Source organism: Schistocerca piceifrons, chromosome 7 (genome assembly GCF_021461385.2).
Source record: "Schistocerca piceifrons isolate TAMUIC-IGC-003096 chromosome 7, iqSchPice1.1, whole genome shotgun sequence".
NCBI lineage: Eukaryota > Metazoa > Arthropoda > Insecta > Orthoptera > Acrididae > Schistocerca > Schistocerca piceifrons.
The window spans coordinates 212,322,976-212,346,513 of record NC_060144.1 but is presented as its reverse complement, the minus strand read 5'-3'; the positions used below and the strand labels follow the sequence as shown (position 1 = coordinate 212,346,513).

Sequence of the window (23,538 nt, the reverse complement as noted above, 5' to 3'; positions counted from 1 at the left end):
ATTCAATCATTCTGAATTGATTCAAGACTTCTCTGATGTAGCCACTTTGACATTATGTAATCTTGTTACTGAAAGTTTATCTTTAATGTGCAGATAATACCTTATGTTTCCAAAGTTCCTGATACTAAACCTAGATGATATCTCTACATCTAAATCTACATCCATACTCTGCAAGCCACCTGACGGTGTGTGGCGGAGGGTACCCTGAGTACCTCTATCGGTTCTCCCTTCTATTCCAGTCTCGTATTGTTCGTGAAAAGAAGGATTGTCAGTATGCTTCTGTGTGGGCTCTAATCTCTCTGATTTTATCCTCATGGTCTCTTTGCGAGATATATGTAGGAGGGAGCAATATACTGCTTGACTCTTCGGTGAAGGTATGTTCTCGAAACTTTAACAAAAGCCTGTACTGAGCTACTGAGCGTCTCTCCTGCAGAGTCTTCCACTGGAGTTTATCTATCATCTCCGTAACGCTTTCGTGATTACTAAATGATCCTGTAACGAAGCGCGCTGCTCTCCGTTGGATCTTCTCTATCTCTTCTATCAACCCTATCTGGTACGGGTCCCAGACTGCTGAGCAGTATTCAAGCAGTGGGCGAACAAGCATACTGTAACCTACTTCCTTTGTTTTCAGATTGCATTTCCTTAGGATTCTTCCAATGAATCTCAGTCTGGCATCTGCTTTACCGACGATCAACTTTATATGATCATTCCATTTTAAATCACTCCTAATGCGTACTCCCAGATAATTTATGGAATTAACTGCTTCCAGTTGCTGACCTGCTATTTTGTAGCTGAATGATAAGGGATCTTTCTTTCTATGTATTCGCAGCACATTACACTTGTCTACATTGAGACTCAATTGCCATTCCCTGCACCATGCGTCAATTCGCTGCAGATCCTCCTGCATTTCAGTACAATTTTCCATTGTTACAGCCTCTCGATACACCACAGCATCATCTGCAAAAAGCCTCAGTGAACTTCCAATGTCATCCACCAGGTCATTTATGTATATTGTGAATAGCAACGGTCCTATGACACTCCCCTGCGGCACACCTGAAATCACTCTTACTTTGGAAGACTTCTCTCCATTGAGAATGACATGCTGCGTTCTGTTATCTAGGAACTCCTCAATCCAATCACACAATTGGTCTGATAGTCCATATGCTCTTTCTTTGTTCATTAAACGACTGTGGGGAACTGTATCGAACGCCTTGCGGAAGTCAAGAAACACGGCATCTACCTGTGAACCCGTGTCTATGGTCCTCTGAATCCCGTGGACGAATAGCGCGAGCTGGGTTTCACACGACCGTCTTTTTCGAAACCCATGCTGATTCCTACAGAGTAGATTTCTAGTCTCCAGAAAAGTCATTATACTCGAACATAATACGTGTTCCAAAATTCTACAACTGATCGACGCTAGAGATATAGGTCTATAGTTCTGCACATCTGTTCGACGTATCTTCTTGAAAACAGGAATGACCTGTGCCCTTTTCCAATCCTCTGGAACACTACGCTCTTCTAGAGACCTACGGTACACCACTGCAAGAAGGGGGGCAAGTTCCTTCGCGTACTCTGTGTAAAATCGAACTGGTATCCATCAGGTCCAGCGGCCTCTCCTCTTTTGAGCGATTTTAATTGTTTCTCTATCCCTCTGTCATCTATTTCGATACCTACCATTTTGTCATCTGTGCGATAATCTAGAGAAGGAACTACAGTGCAGTCTTCCTCTGCGAAACAGCTTTGGAAAAAGACATTTAGTATTTCGGTCTTTAGTCTGTCATCCTCTGTTTCAGTACCATTTTGGTCACAGAGTGTCTGGACATTTTGTTTTGATCCACCTACCTCTTTGACATAAGACCAAAATTTCTTAGGATTTTCTGCCAAGTCAGTACATAGAAATTTACTTTCAAATTCATTGAACGCCTCTCGCATAGCCCTCCTCACACTACATTTCGCTTCGCGTAATTTTTGTTTGTCTGCAAGGCTTTGGCTATGTTTATGTTTGCTGTGATGTTCACTTTGCTTCCGCAGCAGTTTTCTAACTCAGTTGTTGTACCACGGTGGCTCTTTTCCATCTCTTACGATCTTGCTTGGCACATACTCATCTAACGCATATTGTACGATGTCCACTGATCATCAACACTATCTGTACTTGAGACAAAACTTTTGTGTTGAGCCATCAGCTACTCTGTAACCTGCTTTTTGTCACTTTTGCTAAACAGAAAAATCTTCCTACCTTTTTTAATATTTCTTTTTAGGGCTGAAATCATCGATGCCGTAACCGCTTTATGATCGCTGATTCCCTGTTCTGGGTTAACTGTTTCAAATAGTTCGGGTCTGTTTGTCACCAGAAGGTCTAATATCTTATCACCACAAGTCGGTTCTCTGTTTAACTGCTCAAGGTAGTTTTCAGATGAAGCACTTAAAAAAATTTCACTGGATTCTCTGTCCCTGCCACCCGTTATGAACGTTTGAGTCTCCCAGTCGATATCCGGCAAATTAAAATCTGCACCCAGAACTATAACATGGTGGGGAAATCTACTCGAAATATTTTCGAAATTATTCTTAAGCTGCTCAGCCACAACAGCTGCTGAGCCAGGGGGCCTATAGAGACATCCAATTACCATGTCTGAGCCTGCTTTAACCGTGACCTTCACCCAAATTATTTCACATTTTGGATCTCCGTCAATTTCCTTCGATACTATTGCACTTCTTATCACTATAAACATGCCTCCCCCTTCACTGTCCAGCAGCCTGTCTCTGCTGTATACATTCCAATCTGAGTTTAGGATTTCATTACTGTTTACGTCTGGTTTCACCCAACTTTCTGTCCCTAGTACCATATGGGCGTTGTGACCGTTTATTAATGAGAGCAGTTCTGGGACCTTTCTATAGACGCTCCTGCAGTTTACTATTAGCACATTAATATTGTTATTCCCTGTTGCATTTGGCTACTCCCACCTTGCCGCGTCTCAGGAGGTGTCTTGTCGGGCCTAGGGAGGGAATTCTCTAACCTAAAAAACCCCCATGTGCACTCCACACATACTCCGCTACCCTTGTAGCCGCTTCCGGCGTGTAGTGCACGCCTGACCTATTCAGAGGGACCCTACATTTCTCCACCCGATAGCGGAGGTCGAGAAATTTGCACCCCAGATCTCCGCAGAATCATCTGAGCCTCTGGTTTAAGCCTTCCACTCGGCTCCAAACCAGAGGACCGTGATCAGTTCTGGGAACGATACTACAAATAGTTAGCTCTGATTCCACCCCGCAGGCGAGGCTTTCCGCCTTCACCAATTCCACCAACCGCCTGTACGAACTGAGGATGACCTCTGAACCCAGACAGCAGGAGTCATTGGTGCCGAAATGAGCAACAATTTGCAGTCAGGTGCACCCAGTGCTCTCTATTGCCGCCGGTAGGGCCTCCTCCACATCTCGGATGAGACCCCCCGGCAAGCAGACAGAGTGAACACTGGCCTTCTTCCCCGACCTTTCCGCTATTTCCTTAAGGGGCTCCATCACCTGCCTAACGTTGGAGCTCCCAATAACTAATAAAACCCTCCCCCCGTGTGCCTGCTTGGACCTTGCTGAAGGAGCAGCCACATGTCCACTCACAGGCAGAGCGGGCGATGCCACATGGCCAGCCTCCACATTTACCCTCCGACTCGTGCGCCGCGAATGCCGCTGAACCCGCCACTCCCCTTGGGAAGAGGGTGGCCCAACCGCGCCCGGTACCCGCGAAGATGTCTCGACAGCAGGGACTGTGGGTGAAGCATGTAACACCTGGGGTGTACCCTGCGACGCACCAGACTCCCCAATGCCGCCACACTCCGAGGCAGCAGCCTGAAGACGGCTGACCGCGGCCATCAACACGTTCAGCTGTTCGCGAACAGTGGCCAGCTCCTCCTGCGTCTGTACACAGCAGTCACACATCCTATCCATCCTAAGGAATCAATTTACTGACTTGCTTCTTACAACAGTATTATGAAAGGATACCTTGCTACTCGCCATATAGAGGGAACATTGGGTCGCAGAGAGGCACAATAAAAAGACCATTATACATTTAAGCTTTTGGCCAAAAGGCCTTCCTCCAAAGTAGAAAACACCCACACACATTCACACAACCACAACACACACACACACACACACACACACACACACACACACACACACACACACATATGACTACTGTCTCTGGCCACTGGGGCCATATTGCAGACAGCTACTGCATCTGATGGAAGCAGCAACCTGGTTTGGGTGTTGACGGTAGGGAGGAGGCAGGGGTGGGGAGGAGAGGGACAGTAGTGCAGGGGTAGGGGAAAGTGTAGAGCATGCAGGGACATGATGAGGACAAGAGGAGGACAAGGTAGCCGCTGCCAGGTGCAGTTCGTTGGCTCAAGGGGGGGGAGCAGAAAAGCAGAAATGGAGAGAAGCAGAGAAGGGGAAAAAGAGTAGTGGGTGCTTTGGTGGAATGGAAGGCTGTAGAGTACTGGAGAGGGAGCAGAGAAGGAGATTTGTAGGTGGAGGATAGGGACTAGCAAAAGTTTAGGCCAAGAGGGGGGGGGGGGGGAGGGGAGGCTTCTTCCTTCCGGATCTGCTGAACCATTTACAATATCATCCACGTAAATAGGTAGGAAAATGAGCCTTTTTCCTTGAATGTCCACACAGACACAGATCTGAATTGGTTGATTGAAATTTTAGAGTTGCATTGAACTTGGCATGCCACTGTTGACCTGCCTGGTGAAGTTCATAAATGGCTTTTCTCAGTTTATACACATTATCACCAATTTTCAACCTTTGGAGCATATAACTTCTTTATGTTGATTTTTGCAAGTAAAGCTAACACCATGAATTGGAATTTCTTCTGCATGTGTCATTGGTTTTTGGCACTTGTTTGAAGAACTACCATTCTCATTACATGACAAACTGTTATCAGAGACTGATTCTTGACACCCATTGTTTGGTAAACTTGTCAGCAACATCTCCATTATGATGAAGGAAGTACACTTGCACCGTCTTCTGTGATCAACTATGAGAGTCACAAAGAATCTTGCATCATTTTGAGGTGGTTCCCTGAATGGTCCACAGATATCAGATTGAATTAATTCCAAAAATTTATTTGACATAACCTACTGAAAGCTCTCACGAGTGTCCTACATCACACAGAAACTGAGAGTTATGGTCTGTAATAATTATCTTCGTATGGCGTATTTTGGGCTCTTTCAGTCGCACATCTCCTATGGCCTTCTCATATGGGGACATTCTCCTCATATCAGCAATATTTTAAAAGTAAAAAAAACAAAAAACAAAAAAAACAGTTGTCCGCACTTTTGCAAGACTGGTCCCAAAGAGTACTGTTGCCCTCTTTTCACCAGGCATAAGCTACCAACACCTGTGAACCTGTACATCTATGAATATGCATCCTGTGTCGAGAACAGCATTAAGGAATGTGTTTTAAGGGAAACAATACACAAATATGACATCAGAAATAAGGCAATCATTGAATTCCAAGGCACATGCTAGTTGTAACAGGAAACTCCCATAAAGTAAATGCCCTCAAAATTTTTAACAAGCTGCCTCTCACAAGCTGCCGCGGTGGCCGAGCGGTTCTAGGCACTTCAGTCCAGAACCACGCGACAGCTACCATCGCAGGTTCGAATCCTGCCTTGGGCATGGATGTGTGTGATGTCCTTAGGTTAGTTAGGTTTAAGCAGTTCTAAGTATAGGGGACTGATGACCTCAGATGTTAAGTCCCATAGTGCTCAGAGCCATTTGAACCATTTGCCTCTCATTGCTCGATCGCTGCCATTAAAAAACTTAAATCAAAATTGTATGAATTGCTGACAAAAAATCCATTATACAATATGAAAGAGTTCTGTGATATGGACAATACAGACATTAATATTTAAAATTATAGCTGTATATAAGATAGTTAATCTGTACATGAATTGTAAAGGCTAACTGTAATAATTTAGGTGCAACTGTAACTTGATATTATTAACATATTACCTGATGTTATTAAGAAAGCCTATTCTACTGTATTAGATCAATGGCAATGAAAGATTCTGATACCGCTACCACTACTACTATTACTACTACTTTGCATCTCGTTTGGTAATATTATCAGACATGATCTTTTCTTCTAGATTTTGAGAGATCACCTTTACAACAGGTTTCACACCTGTCACATGCTCATTTTTGATCATCCTTATTATGTCTCTTCAGTTTATTTGATGCAATTGAGAATGTACAATTTCCACATCACTTTTCATGGTTGCCTGTTTAGCAATGCTACATGCTTTTCGATGATCCCCAGTAAATAAAAGAAGGTACCACCTCTTTTAGCAATAACTTTAGCCTGGATTTTAAAGTCTTGTATAACTGTATGAATTTTCCCAAATGTCACTGTACAGTTATTGTCCATAAATTATTCATTGAAATTAGGTTGGTTCCAAGATTTGGCACATATAACGAGTTTTTCAGTCTTGTGGAGTTGTCACAATGATTTGATGTAGCAATTTGAATATCAGCTTTAGCCTCTATCTATGTAGAACTGTCATATGCAAGCATTAAATTTCTTTATGTTTCTGTCATGTTTGATAACACTTTTGGATCATTATATACCAAATCTTGTGCATTATATTTGTGCAGCTTGTAACCATTGTCTATGCTCCGTGCTGTATAAACACAAAACAACTAAATTTGAGAATGCAATCATTTAGCAAAACAAAATTCTGGCAAAGAATAAGAGTTGGTGTAGATGCTTCCAAAGGGAGGTGGTATACAATAAAAATGAGAAAACAATATCCTGTGTTTGATTTAATCATTTATAGTACATGCTCCATCGAAGGGTGGTCTGGTGGCATCAGCACTTGTTGTGCTCAAGTTGCATAAAAAATAGTTGTTTCTAGCACAGAAAACATAGTACTTCCAAATGGGTACGAGAGACATCCATGAAGTTGCTAGAAAGCCAGTTACAGCAGATGGAGGCTTAGGAAGAAAGTTAAAATGAAATAGTTGGTCCAACAAAAAAATGTAGTTAATGCAGAAGCAAAAGTAACTGTGATAATAATTCTGAATACTGTCAAGAGGTTATTAAGGCATGTAAGACACAAAATAAAGGAATCCCACCAGATGTCAGATTTGAGAATATAATTAAGAACATCATCATCATCAGCTGTCTGACACCCACTGCCAAATAAAGGCCTCCTCTAGATTTTTCCATGCATTATGGTCTTCAACTATATACACTCATGTTGTTTCTGTGTTTTTTCTAGTACTATCTATCCACTTCCCATTAGGTCATTGTCTCAATATTTTGCTGTCTCTTGGAATCCAAGAAATAACTTCCACATATGAAAAGGAAAATTCACTTGAGAAAATTATAAAATGATGAGACAGAATTGTTGATCAGCATCACTTTCAAGAGATGAAATATTTGGCACAGCTCACAGTCAGATACAAAAGTACTATAAAAGTACAATACACTTTTATAATAGCCTACCAGCAATAATAGATGTTTGACTCCTGAAGTTAAGCACCGTTTAACAATTTTAAAGAATTTCCTTAGTCCATCAACCATCCATTTGAAACTTCCTGGCAGATTAGTACTGCACACATGGCCAGAACATGAACATTGTCTATCATGGACAGGCGACACCTAATGAGTGAGCTATCTGTGCATGATTCACTACTCATTCTCAATGCTTCATTTCTCCCAGTATCTCTCTCCTACTTTCCAAACTACAGAAATTCTTCTGCCACCTTTCTGAATAGTATTCTTGGAAGAAAGAATATCACATAAAAGCTAAGCCACATCCTAGGCATTGTTTCTAGAATGACTCTCTCATTTTGCAGAGGAGGGTGATTTGTAATGAAACTTAGTAGCATTAAAAATATGTGCCAATGAAGCTCAGTTCACATTTTTAATCTGTCTGGAAGTTTCAGAACAGCATTACACATTTTTTGCAATATGAGTTTGAAGCAGGAATGTGTGGAGATCACAGCTTACATGTCAGTCACACAGTTAGCAGCTTTACTGCTGCACTCATGCACTACAGCCATGGTCATGGAAACTGATAAAGAGCATGTTTGCCAAATAATACTTTTATTCATCCCAGATCAGTACACAACCAACTCCAATAGGTTCTGTTCATAACTGTCTGTGCACACAATAAATGGTGTTCGCACCAATAGTTCAACCTGAACACCAGTCCTCAGTGGTCACCCAATCATGTGATTGTGAGAAAACAGTCAACGTGTGTATGATATGAAGGTCTTATTTCAATAGTGGTACAAGTCCATTTTTGTTCATTTTGAGATTTGGACTCCTAAAGTTAAATGAGCACTGAAAAATCTGCAGTTGAGATACCAGAAATATTCAAGCATACGGCTTCTTGCTAGAGATGAATCTTCTTTCTGTTTGTTCGGATCATTAATTTCAAAAGCATTATAGGCAGAAAAGTGAACATTATCAGAACTAAGTTTTGAAAATCCTATTTTATTTTTCAAAAGCATACCCCCCCCCCCCCCCTTCCCTCCACCCCAAGAACATGTTGTCTGCAAATGCTGTAAATATAAACAATCTATTTGCTTTCCTGTGTCTTTATTATACACTATTTTAGTAATACTCTAATTAATTTTTAGCCCTATTTTCAAACTTGTTATATTAAGTTTTCCCATTCAATGATAAAATTTATCTGTGTTTTAAGTGTACAGCAGAACAATGATTTCAGCAAAACAGAAAGTGATTCAACTGTGTCTTGTTAACATACATTCCTTTTTCATTTTTCGAGGTTAAGAATCTCCCTAGTCCCTAGGGCTGCAGAGAATAGTTTTGTTTATTTGCAGCTGCTTTTCCAGGCTCCACTTTCAGTCCTGGATTAAACACTATACTGATTAAGTCTAATGAAATTGTGCCACTGATGTATGCCTCTTTTAAATTTTGTATTATATATTTCAGCCTTAAAGCACATAATTAGTAACATTAGCAGTTTTGACTTGTCACCAAATCATCATCCCATGATGATAGACACTATGCTTTCTTACAGCAGTAAGACTAGTATGTGTAAACTGATGTATGTACTCTTTAGTATACTGACATAGGTTGCATTTGTGCCTTTTTTTCCAAAGGATGGTAGGGAAGACTTAGTGAAACTCAGTGAAAACCTGTCTCAAAACTTTTGAATGCCAGATTCAAAAATATTGATCTCTTCAGTAATTTCACTATTAACATTTAAAGGATCAATTGTACTATACCTGTTTCTAAGGCTAGAATATTTCTTTATCTAAACAAATCAATTTATTTTCTCCACATGTGCAGTTGGTAATAAATTAGTGAGTATTGTGTGCACTATCCGAGGACACTGATAAGTTGTATCTGCCTAATTTTTTGTAGATTATAATGATAATATTGTTATTTCAGTTTGAGGAACTGCATTATATAAATAATTCTGCAAGGTCTTTTCAAATTAACAATTTGTATTGAAACATCATTATTTACAGGAGCTTTCCTTTCTTCATATCTGAAATGACATCATACACCTCCTACATAATTATTTCCAGATTGTCATTATTTGCATTGTTAACTATCTGCATTTATGAGTCTTCTTTAACAGTAAAGAACTGCAATTATTGAGAGTGAAGCATCAATACAGAAATGAGATAAACAGAACTTACTGGAACTGCTGATTCCCCAATATCAGGGCCAGAGTAAATTAGAGGTTTTCTGTCCAGAAGCTGAAAGAGACGCCCTGCTGCCAATCTTGCAGTTCCAAAGTTTGGTGCAAATGCCATAGACTGGCCCAACATCCATGTTGAGAAGATCAGAGCTTCAGCCACCCTTAAAAGTAGAATTTTTAAATGAATCTTCAGAGAAATTGTCTCTACAGTCCTGTATTGTGTTAAAGAGCCTCGTATACTGAACTCAATTAAGAAAAGACAATAACTATGATGAATAACTCAAGTCATTTTTTCACTAAAATAAAAACATTTTATCAGTGGTTTCATCATCTACCCAAAGTAATGTAGGTAGTAAAAAACTATTAACAATATTTGTGATGATAAAGCAGAATTTACCTAGAATCAAAAGCAACTGAAGCAGTATTGTCACACATACATATTTAATAACACAATAATTTCATAGTTACAGAACTTTATAAAAAATTTTCATCAGAACGACAAAAGGGTATAGGTAAAGGAAAGTGACTATTCTGCATTGGTAATGAAAGAAAGGAAAGTGCATTCAAAATTCTGGATTCAAAGAGGCACAAGTTACAAAAAACATTTCAGAAGTAACATTGGATTAAGAACACAGATTGAGATTCAGATCTGAATAATTAGTTGCTGACCATCAAGTAAATAGAAAAGAAAAAGTTAAAAAAAGAGAAGTTATGTATATACATACAAACAAAATGAAATAGTGTGAAATAACAAAGATAACATAATTATGAATACAGAGAGAGATAGACGTAAATATAAAATGGAAGAAGGAAATTGTCTTTTTCTTTTCTACAGCTTATAGTATCGTACATTAATGTCATTTTTACACAAGAATAAATCACTTCAATAAGGAGACTCTTAGCAACAGCCAGTTATGCAAAAAGAGGAAAAAGGTTTAGCAAGGCCCTAGTGAGGGACTAACAAACACACAATTAAGTCTCATGTGCTGTAGTGTTTAAATGCTGTCAAATTCTGGGCAAGTAGTGATCTTGGATTCAGTTTGGTTGGCGGAAACGTTGAGTGAGGGGTGGGGAGAAGGAGGAATGAGACAGGTGGGGGTTATGAAAGATTATGCTGGAGTGAAACAAGTAGCTGAGTGTGGGGGTAGATTAGTGGACAAGCATTCTGCAAGGACTACAGAAAGGGGAAATGGGAAGAATACTGAAGGCGAGGATACAACGAGGGAGCTTATCTTCCATTCAAGATTTTCCTTTATTCCATAATTGCAGATCAGGTATAAGAGAAATGCTTACAAGGTATTTGAGAGCTCGTTCCTATCTACAAAATGTGGCAGTACTGATACTGGAAGGTATAAATGAAATGACCAGTGTGGTAAACAAAATGCCCAGCTCCCTGCCATTACATTCCAATACTCCACAACACACTGAATAACAGAATATTGGATGTTTATTGCATATGTCCATTCATTATACCTGACAACTTGATGCCCATATTAAAATCTCAGGTTTTCCATTTAATTGATTGAGTGCAGTGATTTAAAGTTCAGGTAAAGACAAAGCCATACCACTTACAAAACAATCAAGCCTAATAAAGGTATGTGGTTTCAAGACCAATTACTGAGCTTATAACTGATTCAGTTTTATGATGTGATAGTGGCCTATCACTGCAAATGTAGCCAAATCTCCTTGTAATAAAAAAATCAACAAAAATAGAATGTGAAGGAGCAAACAATGGTAACTTGAGATTGGAATCTCAACACTGCAGGTAAAGATAGATTGCTTCTTACCATAAATATGACACATTAAGTTCCAGACAGGAACAATTAAAAGACACTTACACATTAGATTTTGGCCACAGGCTTCATCAGAAAAAGAAAGAGAAGCACACACACATTTGTTCACACAACCAAGTACACCTCACACACACCTGACCGCCGTCTCTGCCACCTCAGACCAGATGAAGGCTGATAAAACTGTGACTCAAAGTCAATGTATATGCATCTTTAACTATGTCTGTGTGCAGCTTAATGTGTCATCTTTATGGTAAGTAGAAATCCATCTTTGACGTACATTGTTGAATGTAAAGAAACACTTTACAAGAGATGGTTCTTTCTAGAAGTTACTATTTTCTAAATTTTATGTTGTCTCATGACTTGCATACTAAAATGATGTGTAAATAGTCACATTTATATAAATAGTTCACAAGTAAGTGGAAAGAGTAAAGATAACAATTTTCCATCTAGCTGAGTTGTGAAAGTGCTCAATAGGTACGTAAACAATAATGAAATCTTTATATATAAAAACAAAGATGAGATGACTTACCGAACAAAAGCGCTGGCAGGTCGATAGACACACAAACAAACACAAACATACACACAAAATTCTAGCTTTCGCAACAAACTGTTGCCTCATCAGGAAAGAGGGAAGGAGAGGGGAAGACGAAAGGAAGTGGGTTTTAAGGGAGAGGGTAAGGAGTCATTCCAATCCCGGGAGCGGAAAGACTTACCTTAGGGGGAAAAAGGACAGGTATACACTCGCACACACGCACATATCCATCCACACATACAGACACAAGCAGACATATTTAAAGACAAACTCTTTGTCTTTAAATATGTCTGCTTGTGTCTGTATGTGTGGATGGATATGTGCGTGTGTGCGAGTGTATACCTGTCCTTTTTCCCCCTAAGGTAAGTCTTTCCGCTCCCGGGATTGGAATGACTCCTTACCCTCTCCCTTAAAACCCACTTCCTTTCGTCTTCCCCTCTCCTTCCCTCTTTCCTGATGAGGCAACAGTTTGTTGCGAAAGCTTGAATTTTGTGTGTATGTTTGTGTTTGTTTGTGTGTCTATCGACCTGCCAGCGCTTTTGTTCGGTAAGTCATCTCATCTTTGTTTTTATATATAATTTTTCCCACGTGGAATGTTTCCTTCCATTATAATGAAATCTTTGATATTCATAAGTTTTTGGACAATGTACTTCACCAGGTTTAATCAGTATAGAATACACACTGGTGTGCAAAACTTAAAGACAATAGTAACTTTCATGTGATGTGTGTAACACAGCTCCAGGAAACAGGGAACATACATAAAACTTTACGTTTCTGACAGAGGCCTTGTTTGCCTAAAGCGCACTTTCCAACAGTCTATCTTTTGTGCCTATCTGCAACTCAGTATCTCCACTGTTTGTTGAATAGCAACTATCCTTTCCATAATACTGTTACATTCCATCCTGGATTTTTCATTGCTTGATTCTGACTTTATTCCTTCCATTATTTATATGTATGTTTGAAGATAACTAAAAGAAATATACAATGAGATGAACAAAAATGACAATTTTATTCAAAGACAATAATAACAGTGTGGCGTTCTGTGTGGACATGCCCACTAACAACCCATCTGCAGGAATGGCCACTGTGAAACTGTATCCAAGTGACTTCTGTATTGCCCAGTTAAAGAGCACGCCGTGCAACATTTTTCCAATGAGAGCAGCTTTCAGAACTGCACGGATGAGAACTTGTATTGCAAAATATTCATTGCTTCTGCACCCATCAGCCCCAACCATCACTTATGTAATTAAATGGAACACCTGCAGCCATCCTTTCAATGTTGTTTATTATATAGTTACCAGTTTTAGTGATTCAGTTCACCATATTCAGGTCTTAACTAATGCTGAAGGGGTGAACTCCAATTGTATACATAATCCCATCAGTGATCAACATCTATGAACTGGTTTCCACAGGCTGTAGCAGTGACAATGTGTCCGCAACCATGCATCTATTTCTACATCTACATCCATAATTTGCAATCCACCTTACTTCTATGGAATACATTATAATTAAGGGCCAACTACCAACCTTGGACTGATTGTCAATTATTATTGATGACATATGGAAGTTTGGCCCTGCCCGTCAGTCGTGCATGGATAGTCAAATGATAAGGTGACTGCTCGTGATAAGTGGCAAATCCAAGTTCAAGTCCCAGTCCAGCACAAATTTTCATTGTTGTCATTCCATTTTACAGCTGATGGCAGTCCTTATTTGCAATTGCGAATTCATTTGATGTGATTGTCAATCTTGTGCAGGTCTTCCTGCAGTTCATTAGTCTTCTGACATTGCAACCTTTCTATAGACAACAGCATCATCCATGAATAGCCTCATGGAGCCTCCAACATTAGCCATTAGAGCATTAACATAAACTGAAAAGGCATTTATCTCATTACACATTACTGAGTTATTTATAGCAATAAATAATGCACCACCATTGGTATCCAGTCCATCTTTCTCATATACATCATGCTGTTGTTTGTGATTGTAATGTTGATAGGAGGACAGTAATTACTGAATTGTCAGGGGGCTGCATACAGGACTAAATCTGGAGATCATGGTGGATGGAGTAGAAGTCTTCAATAATCTCTTATCTCTGGTGCATTAAGCAGCTGGGCACATTAACTTCCAGCAGGGCCATGACCAGACATCCATCTTGCTCCCATCTCCTTGCCCCCATACCCACCTCAATCCCTTGAGCATGTGTGGGACATGATGGATTGCTACCTACTCTGCTGACAATTACTGTTAGTATATCTTAAGCAGTTGTGACAAAAGTTGGAAGTAGAATGGAATACAGTGGAACTTTGCATAGCATAATTTGTTCCAGAATCTTACTCGTAGTCTGAAGCAAAACAATGTATCCCATATAAATTAATGTAAAATATGATAATGTGTTCAATCCAGAGAAAGTACTCATAGTTTTATCTTATTCAATCCATTTACATAAAGAAAATTATACAAACAGTATAATGTACTTTATTATTCATAATTTGTGACTAATTCCTTTTTACAAGGAAGCTGTCTGTAGTCATTTGTTTTCACCAATGCTTCAACACTTGACAAAAATGCAAAACAGCATTATTGTCAAATAAATTTGTAGCATGTGTAGCCACAGCTTTATTCAGGTGATGATTTTCAATGTACGATGCAACTGATTCCCATACTTTCAGCATTTCTCTTACTGCATCAGAAGATTGCTGCTTTGCTGTTACTGCCTCCTCCTCCTCATCCTCCTCCTCTCCTCAAGTTCCTGCTGTGAAACACACTGCAACTCCATAACTCTCAGAACCTATGTGCATCTTAAAGTTGCTGATAGAGTTATCTGCTGTCATTTTGTCAGACCTGGTTGCTTTGCCATGCCTCACAACACTGTGGACATTGGTTCTTCTCTTAAACTTCTTGAACCATCCACGGTTTCCCTTAAATTTCTTTGGCCAGTGATGATCCTGGTGTCTTCCTAATGAGGTCAGCAGAAATCATTCTTGCCTTCTCACAGATGATGCTATCATAAATAGTGTCACGTTGCAATTGCTTTTCATTTATCCATACAAGGAGCAACCTTTTGACTTCATCCATAATATAAAACCATTGTTTAGATATTCTTGTCACTCCATTTGAAGCATCTATCTCCTTAATATTGTCCTTGTTCTTGAGGACAGTGCAAATAGTTGATGTAGGCCGACTGCATGTGTGTGCTAAATCGACAATGCTCAATCACATTTGTGTTTTTCAGTGGTTTTAAGTTTCATTTCTAAGGCCATTTTCTTTCATTTATGACTGTCTTCTCATGGCTTTATCTTCAAGGACATTAAAATTTGCACACAAAAAACATTGTGTGAACACAAGTGTGATCACTAAGGTGCACTAAGATGTTACATACTAAAGACATTGTTCTTATACTTCTGCTGACAATGAAAAGTGTTCATATTGTTGTATGTTTCCCCATCACATGTGAATCTTCATCACTCATTATGTGAAACATCGCTCATTAAGTGAGTCATTCTTTTCACAATTTTCTTTGCTCATTATGCGAATTGCACCGTTATGGGAGGTGCTCATTATGTGAGGTTCCACTGTACTACCTATATTTGTGATTGTTTCAGTGCATGACTGCACTGTAACTAGAAGAGGTTATACGGGTTGCTGAAACAACCATCAAAGACATACGCCCAAAATGGAGAACACTTGTTATGTTCAGAGATGTACTATTCATGGGTGGATATTATATAAAGATCACCAGTAGGTATCTGTTTAAAAAGTAGAACACCTTAAGAACTCAAAAAATACAATTCTAGTTTTAAGTACTTTTAAGAAACTTAATAATTAACAATCTGATGAAATACTGTGCCTCAGCAACATTTAAAACACCAGAAAATCCTGAAACACACAATGTTCATATAAATATTATTCACATAATAACTGGTATTTTTAATGACTGCTGTTCACCAGGGATGTATTTGAAAAAAATAATGAACCTGACTGAACTCACATTATTATATTTTTGTATGGCATGTTTTCAGCTGAAGTTAGATACCCTCCATAATACAGAGCAAGAGCATAACCAAAAAATGGTGCCGTTTGCCCTGTAGCAAACACCAATCCTCTCAGTCGCATTCTCTTCACCATTGCCTGGGAAGCCAAGTGCAGTGAAATATTGTAACGATTGATAAATGGTTGTTCCTGCCCCAAGCTTGCCACTGTACGGATATTTGAAATAGCTTCCACTGCCACCTGAAAGACAATGCAGAAATCCATAATTCCAAATATTTTATTAACACTGGGTATTCCATTTTAAACAGACTTTTAGTACACTGTCTAATATTACTACAAATTTTACATGGCTTTTTAAATGAATGACTTCAGTAAAATCAGATCTTTTTGCTATGGACAGTATCCTGTGGAGGAATGAGTTTATTTGACAGTGGAAAATGTGAAATAATGAATCATTATGACATCTCAAAATTCAAGACAACTGTTTGCATTGTTCTTAGGTGTCCATCTGGGTGCTGTCATTGACAGAACACAATATTCTGACAGTGTATCTTGTTCTCATCTTCAGGTGATACCTTCAGAAAGAGAGTCTTCGCTACATCATGCCTCTTTTATGCTTCTATCACACCTCACTGCTTCATCTGCTGCACAGCCACACACATCATCAAGTGGAGAGGGTTTGGGGGGGAGGGGGGGCCATTATGGTTGCCTTCCATGCCCATGTGGTCACATGTCAAATGTATTATCAACATGTCTGAAGAAGCATATGGGCTTCAGTGCAACTTTCCCAGAGCTTTCTCTCTGAAATACTCCATGAATAAATTCAGCACCACTAGCGACAGAGGGCACCCCAAGATATCACCATCCATTTGTTCATAGCACTCACCCTTAAAAATAAAGAATGTAGATGTGAGCACAAATTCAAATTGGTTGAACTGACTTCAGGTGTTCCTCCATCATCTGAACTCTTTGAACCACAGCTTTAAATTTACCATATAGCTACAAGGAAAAGGCAAATTCCTCTTCATGCACATCCTTGTTAAGAACAATGAGGACACAGTGTGTACAGGAAAGCCATCCACAATTATTTGAATCTTCACACTTTCAGTTGCATGCTTCTTTACAGGATGAGGGTGTGCTATGCATTCTGGTCCATAGGGCCCATACGATATTTGACAAAGAAAGCCTATTAATAGAACTTAGCCATCTATAGGATATACTCAATAAGAACAGATGCAGTGATAGGTGACTCTGGTGTGCTTTCAAGTGGATGCCACTGGTCCAGCAAACAGAAGATAATGATTAGAATAAGACCATGGCATACCTGCTATATTCAGAAAAAGTACTGAGTAACTTTTGAAGAATTGAGTTGGGTGCTCCATAAGCTGGGTGTCTGTCACATTTCATACAAATGTGGTATGGTATACATCAGGAAGACTGTGAAGACAGCAAAGGAAAGTGCCAAGAGCACAGAAGACAGAATGAACTTAAGCAATCCATAAAATCTGTGGTTGTGGAACACTGCATAGTTATAGGGTAGCCCATAAAATATGAACAAATGGAAGTGCTTAAACAAACCTTGTTGTTTTGTGTTGGTTGGGTTAAAGAGGGGAGGGGAGTGGGGAGGGGGGGGGGGGGAGGGCCAAACTGCTAGGTCATCAGTCCCGTTATTTTGAGATGGTGTCTTAAAAGAAGCTGTTAGATATGAGCAGCTGATAGCATGATCAATGGGGACAGTGGCTTCACTCTCAGTAAAGCGAGGGACCAAGATCTCCACCGACGGAAGTCACCACATCAACTGAGAGTCACTTACATGCCTGACTGGCACATCAGAAGTGCTAGAGACTGGAATTCACGCCCGATATCTTATTACCCCCCCCCCCCCCCCCCCCCCAACACTCCAACTGATGTGACATGCAGCTGGGCAGTGGGGGTAGGGATGGTGAGTGATAAAGGTATAAAGGAGGCATGACATGGCAGAGATTCTCATTCTGGAAGTATCATCTACAGATGAGAGCAAAGTATGCTGTTGTAATATCACGTTTCACCAACAATTGCACCCAGCTGGACATCTGACAGCAATACAAGCAATGAATCAGTGTTTGAGCTAGTACAAATCTGATGACCAATAAAAATCCATTTTCTTTTATGACATTCAGCTCTTTCATCCTGTAACACAAAAACTCTTTGTGATAACTGCTTTAATTAGATTAACTGAATCTTTAATTAGCAACTAAAAAAATGAAATGCAGTGTGCTGTTCCTAATAAATACTCCTTGGTTTGCTGTTGTATGTAGGGTTCTCACACTTTGCATATCGGAGTTCTTCATTACATTACGGAATACACTTCAAGATATGCTGGAGAAGGTGACAAAGGAATGTGATAATCAGCAATATGGAGGTACTTCAAATATGTTCCAGTAACAAACAGTCCTCCTTTTTTCCTAGTTTAAGGATCTCAAAATTTCTTCCATGGGTGCTTGAAATGTTTTTAGAAATATGGGATTTCCTTGCCATATTACTTTTTAATTAAGTATTTAACAGTCTAATTAAAGCTATAGATCTGTCATGTGTCTTCATACAAATCAGATTATACAATATTTAAATTACAAATTATTGCCAACTGGTATTTACTGTGACTGATCAAAAGCTTTCAACTGTGCAATTCACAGTATTCTCCAAGAGAAGCAAAAATATTATGGTATTAGAGATGTTGTCCTCCCACTGGTGTTCTTACCCTGTTGTGGTTGCGGAGTGGTGTGGTCAAATGATCCTTAGAGCTATACTTTTGGTAGCTTTGCTACAGGTAGGGTCTCCCAAAACAGACAGGTAATTACTCATTGGGCTCCAGTGCCCTGACACAGTGGCCATATGGCTGAGAGCTGTGCTTGTGTAAATACATGTGTGCTTTCTACTGCATAAGAAGGACTTTCTCCAAAAGTTTTAATATCTTACAGTTTTAATGTGCCTGTCTGCGACTCAATGCATCCTCTATATTGTGAGTAGCAGCAATCTATCCTTTCCATATTGTTGTTATTCCAGCTGGGACTTTCCACTGTTTAAAATCTGTGACTGCATGAGAAGAAAAGCAGACTGAAAAATAAAACCCAGATCTACTGAGAAAGGCCTGCACTAAGGGCAGATATGCTTTTGAAATTCGACACAGGTCTGCCACCCTGCAAGAAGAGGGAGGTAGCGTACACAAATTATGGCCAAAGCTCAAGATTGCAGTCAAATATTTCACAGATGAGATAATGCTGTAACCATCGGGCAGAAGAAGGGCAGGCAGAAGATGCTCAACTGCTAGGTGTCGAGATACTGCCAACAAGAGATAAGAGTTATTGCTGACAAATGAATAAAATGAAAGAACAAGGTTGGGATACATGGAAACAGCTAGAGAAGCAAAAACAAGTCCTCCAAGCAGAAAAGCAACAGTATACAAACAACAGCATTATGAAAAGGATAGGTTGTTGCTCACCACATAGGAGAGATGTTGAATTACAGACAGGCACCACAAAAAGACCCACTATACATCTAAGATTTCAGTCAAAAGGCATTCTTCTAAAGCAGAAAACACATACATTCACAAAAGCACAACTCAAAACATAATGTTGAACCCCACATGACTCAGTTCACTCTTCCTTCCAACTTTGATCCAAACCTACTGCTCCAAAATCACCCCCAGTTAGCATTCCAGAATGTCTTAATCTCAAACCTTGCCTCATCATCATTCATGAAATCCCTCAACAGTTAAACTAATCTTACATCCACAGGCCTGAAAACTGATCCCAACCAGATAATCCTATGGGTCAACAATGGCCCCACCATAGTGGTTTGGAACAGTGGGGATTATCTGGTGGAGGGAGCCAGCAGTCAGATCTGTCCACCTACAAACCCTGCCATAATGACCCCATTCCAGAAATCCAGCAGAATCTCCAGTCTCTTCTCAAATCCTTAAGCCCATCCCAGAACCTCTTCTCTGAATCTCTCTCTCTCCTCATGCCTACCACTCCCTGACCTCTACCTTCTATATATTTCCTGAAAGCCATAAACCCAATCACCTAGGATGTCACATTTTGGCCATTAACTATGCCCCCACAGAGATAATCTCTGCTCCCATGGACCAACACCTTCACCCAATTATTTGTAACTCACCTTCCCATGTAAAACACATCAACCATTTCCTCCATCGAATCTCCACAGTTCCTATTTCTTTACCATTTGGTGCCCTGCTCATTGCTATTGACACCACCTCCCTCTACACTAAAATCCCCAATTTCTAAGGCCTTGCCACTACTGAGCTTTACCTTTCCCAATGCCTGATTGACTCAAAATCTACCTCTTCCATGTCACCATGACCATCTTGACCCTCACCCACAATTACTTCACCTTTAAAGGCATCACCTACAAAAAAAATGCCATGGTACAGCAATTGGCATCCAAATGACACCAACCTATGCCAAACAATTAATGGGCCATCTAGAGGACTCCTTCCTAACCACCAAGAATCCCAAACCCCTCACCTGGATCAGATTCAACGATAACATCTTTATGACCTGGACTGAGGGTGAGGACATTCTGACCACATTCCACTTGAACCTCAACACCTTATTCCACTTTCGCTTCACCTGGTCCTTCTCAACCCAGCAGGCACCTTCCTTATGTTGACCTCCACCTCACAGATGGATACAATCACTGCCTCTGTCTAACCACCAGCAATACCTCCATTTTAACAGCTGTAGCCCATTCCAGACCAAGAAGCCCCTTCCTTAGAGCTTAGCCGCCCATGACCGTCGCATCTGTAGTGATGAGCAGTCCCTTTCCAAATACATCAAGGGTTTCACTGAGGCCCTTACAGGCTGAAATTACCCTCCTAGCCATGTACAGAAACAGATCTCTTGACTCCCCTCCCCTCCCCTACCAGTTCCCAAATTCCTCCTGTCCAGCAACAAAGGAACACTTCTCTCATGACTCAGTCAGAACCACCCAGGACTGGACAAACTGAATCACATTCTCTAACAGGGTTTCGACAACCCCTCATCCTGCCCTGAAATAAGGAGTAGCCTACCCAATATTCATTCCACACCTCCTGTGGTGGTGTTTCGCCATCCAACAAACCTACAAAATATTCTTGTCCATCCCTAATCCACCCCTGCACCTAACACCTTGCTTCATGGATCATACACCTGCAACAGACGTAGGAGCAAGACCTGTTCCATACAACCCCTCACCACCACCTACACCAGTCTGCTCACAGACATTACCTATCTCATCAAAGGTGGAGCTACCTGTGTAAGCAGCCTTGTGATCTACAAATTAAGCTGCAACCACTGTGCTGCTTTCTATGTGGGTATGACAACCAACAAGCTGTCTGCCTGCATGAATGGCCATCAAAAAACTGTGGCTGAGAGACAGATGGACCACCTAATTGCTAAACATGCTGCCTAACAGAACATACTTCACTTCAATGACTGCTTCATAGCCTGTGCCAGCTGGATCCTTCCCACCATACCAGATTTTCTGAATTGTGCAAGTGGGAACTCTTCCTGCAATATATCATATGTTCCCCAAACCCCCATGGCCCCAACTTCACATTCACCGATCTGCCCTTCCCTGCCACCACTCCAGCACTTCACAGCCTTTTATTCCACCAATGCACCCACTACTGTTTTTCCCTCCTCTACTTCTATCCCCTGCCCCATGAACCATGGACCTTGCCGTTGGTGGGGAGGCTTGCGTGCCTCAGCGATACAGATGGCTGTACCGTAGGTGCAACCACAACGGAGGGGTATCTGTTGAGAGGCCAGACAAACATGTGGTTCCTGAAGAGGGGCAGCAGCCTTTTCAGTAGTTGCAGGGGCAACAGTCTGGATGATTGACTGATCTGGCCTTGTAAACATTAACCAAAACGGCCTTGCTGTGCTGGTACTGCGAACGGCTGAAAGCAAGGGGAAACTACAGCCATAATTTTTCCCGAGGACATGCAGCTTTACTGTATGATTAAATGATGATGGTGTCCTCTTGGGTAAAATATTCCGGAGGTAAAATAGTCCCCCATTCGGATCTCCGGGCGGGGACTACTCAAGAGGACGTCGTTATCAGGAGAAAGAAAACTGGCATTCTACGGATCGGAGTATGGTATGTCAGATCCCTTAATTGGGCAGGTAGGTTAGGAAATTTAAAAAGGGAAATGGATAGGTTAAAGTTAGATATAGTGGGAATTAGTGAAGTTCGGTGGTAGGAGGAACAAGACTTTTGGTCAGGTGATTACAGGGTTATAAATACAAACTCAAATAGGGGTAATGCAGGAGTAGGTTTAATAATGAATAAAAAAATAGGAGTGCAGGTTAGCTACTACAAACAGCATAGTGAACGCATTATTGTGGCCAAGATAGACACAAAGCCCATGCCTACTACAGTAGTACAAGTTTATACGCCAACTAGCTCTGCAGATGATGAAGTAAAAGATGAAATGTATGACGAGATAAAAGAAATTATTCAGGTAGTGAAGGGAGACAAAAATTTAATAGTCATGGGTGACTGGAATTCGTCAGTAGGGAAAGGGAGAGAAGGAAACATAGTAGGTGAATATGGATTGGGGGGAAGGAATGAAACAGGAAGCCGCCTTGTAGAATTTTGCACAGAGCATAACTTAATCATAGCCTACACTTGGTTCAAGAATCATTAAAGGAGGTTGTGTATCTGGAAGAATCCTGGAGATACTAAAAGGTATCAGATAGATTATATAATGGTATACAGAGATTTAGGAACCAGGTTTTAAATTGTAAGACATTTCCTGGGGCAGATGTGGATTCTGACCACAATCTATTGGTTATGAACTGCAGATTGAAACTGAAGAAACTGCAAAAAGGTGGGAATTTAAGGAGATGGGACCTGGATAAACTGAAAGAACCAGAGGTTGTAGAGAGTTTCAGGGAGAGTATAAGGGAACAATTGACAGGAATGGGGGAAAGAAATACAGTAGAAGAAGAATGGGTAGCTCTGAGGGATGAAGTAGTGAAGGCAGCAGACGATCAAGTAGGTAAAAAGACGAGGGCTAATAGAAATCCTTGGGTAACAGAAGAAATATTGAATTTAATTGATGAAAGGAGAAAATATTAAAACACAGTAAATGAAGCAGGCAAAAGGGAATACAAACGTCTCAAAAATGAGATCGACAGGAAGTACAAAATGGCTAAGCAGGGATGGCTAGAGGACAAATGTAAGGATTTAGAGGCTTGTCTCACTAGGGGTAAGATAAATACTGCCTACAGGAAAATTAAAGAGACCTTTGGAGAGAAGAGAACCACTTGTATGAATATCAAGAGCTCAGATGGAAACCCAGTTCTAAGCAAAGAAGGGAAGGCAGAAAGGTGGAAGGAGTATATAGAGGGTTTATACAAGGGTGATGTACTTGAGGACAATATTATGGAAATGGAAGAGGATGTAGATGAAGACGAAATGGGAGATAAGATACTGCGTGAAGAGTTTGACAGAGCACTGAAAGACCTGAGTCGAAACAAGGCCCCAGGTGTAGACAACATTC

At 40.4% G+C, this 23,538-nt stretch overlaps 1 protein-coding gene across 2 annotated transcripts in view; it reads right to left on the bottom strand.

Moving 5' to 3' along the window:
• LOC124804835 (multidrug resistance protein homolog 49-like) overlaps nt 1-23,538 on the bottom strand; it is a 211,947-nt gene that overhangs the window by 40,317 nt on the left and 148,092 nt on the right. For both annotated transcript variants that reach the window (XM_047265182.1, XM_047265181.1), the window contains 2 exons: nt 15,991-16,232; nt 9,676-9,838 (listed from right to left, as the gene is read on the bottom strand). In XM_047265182.1, coding sequence (XP_047121138.1) covers nt 9,676-9,838; nt 15,991-16,232 — 405 coding nt within the window. The remainder of the gene's footprint in view (nt 1-9,675; nt 9,839-15,990; nt 16,233-23,538) is intronic.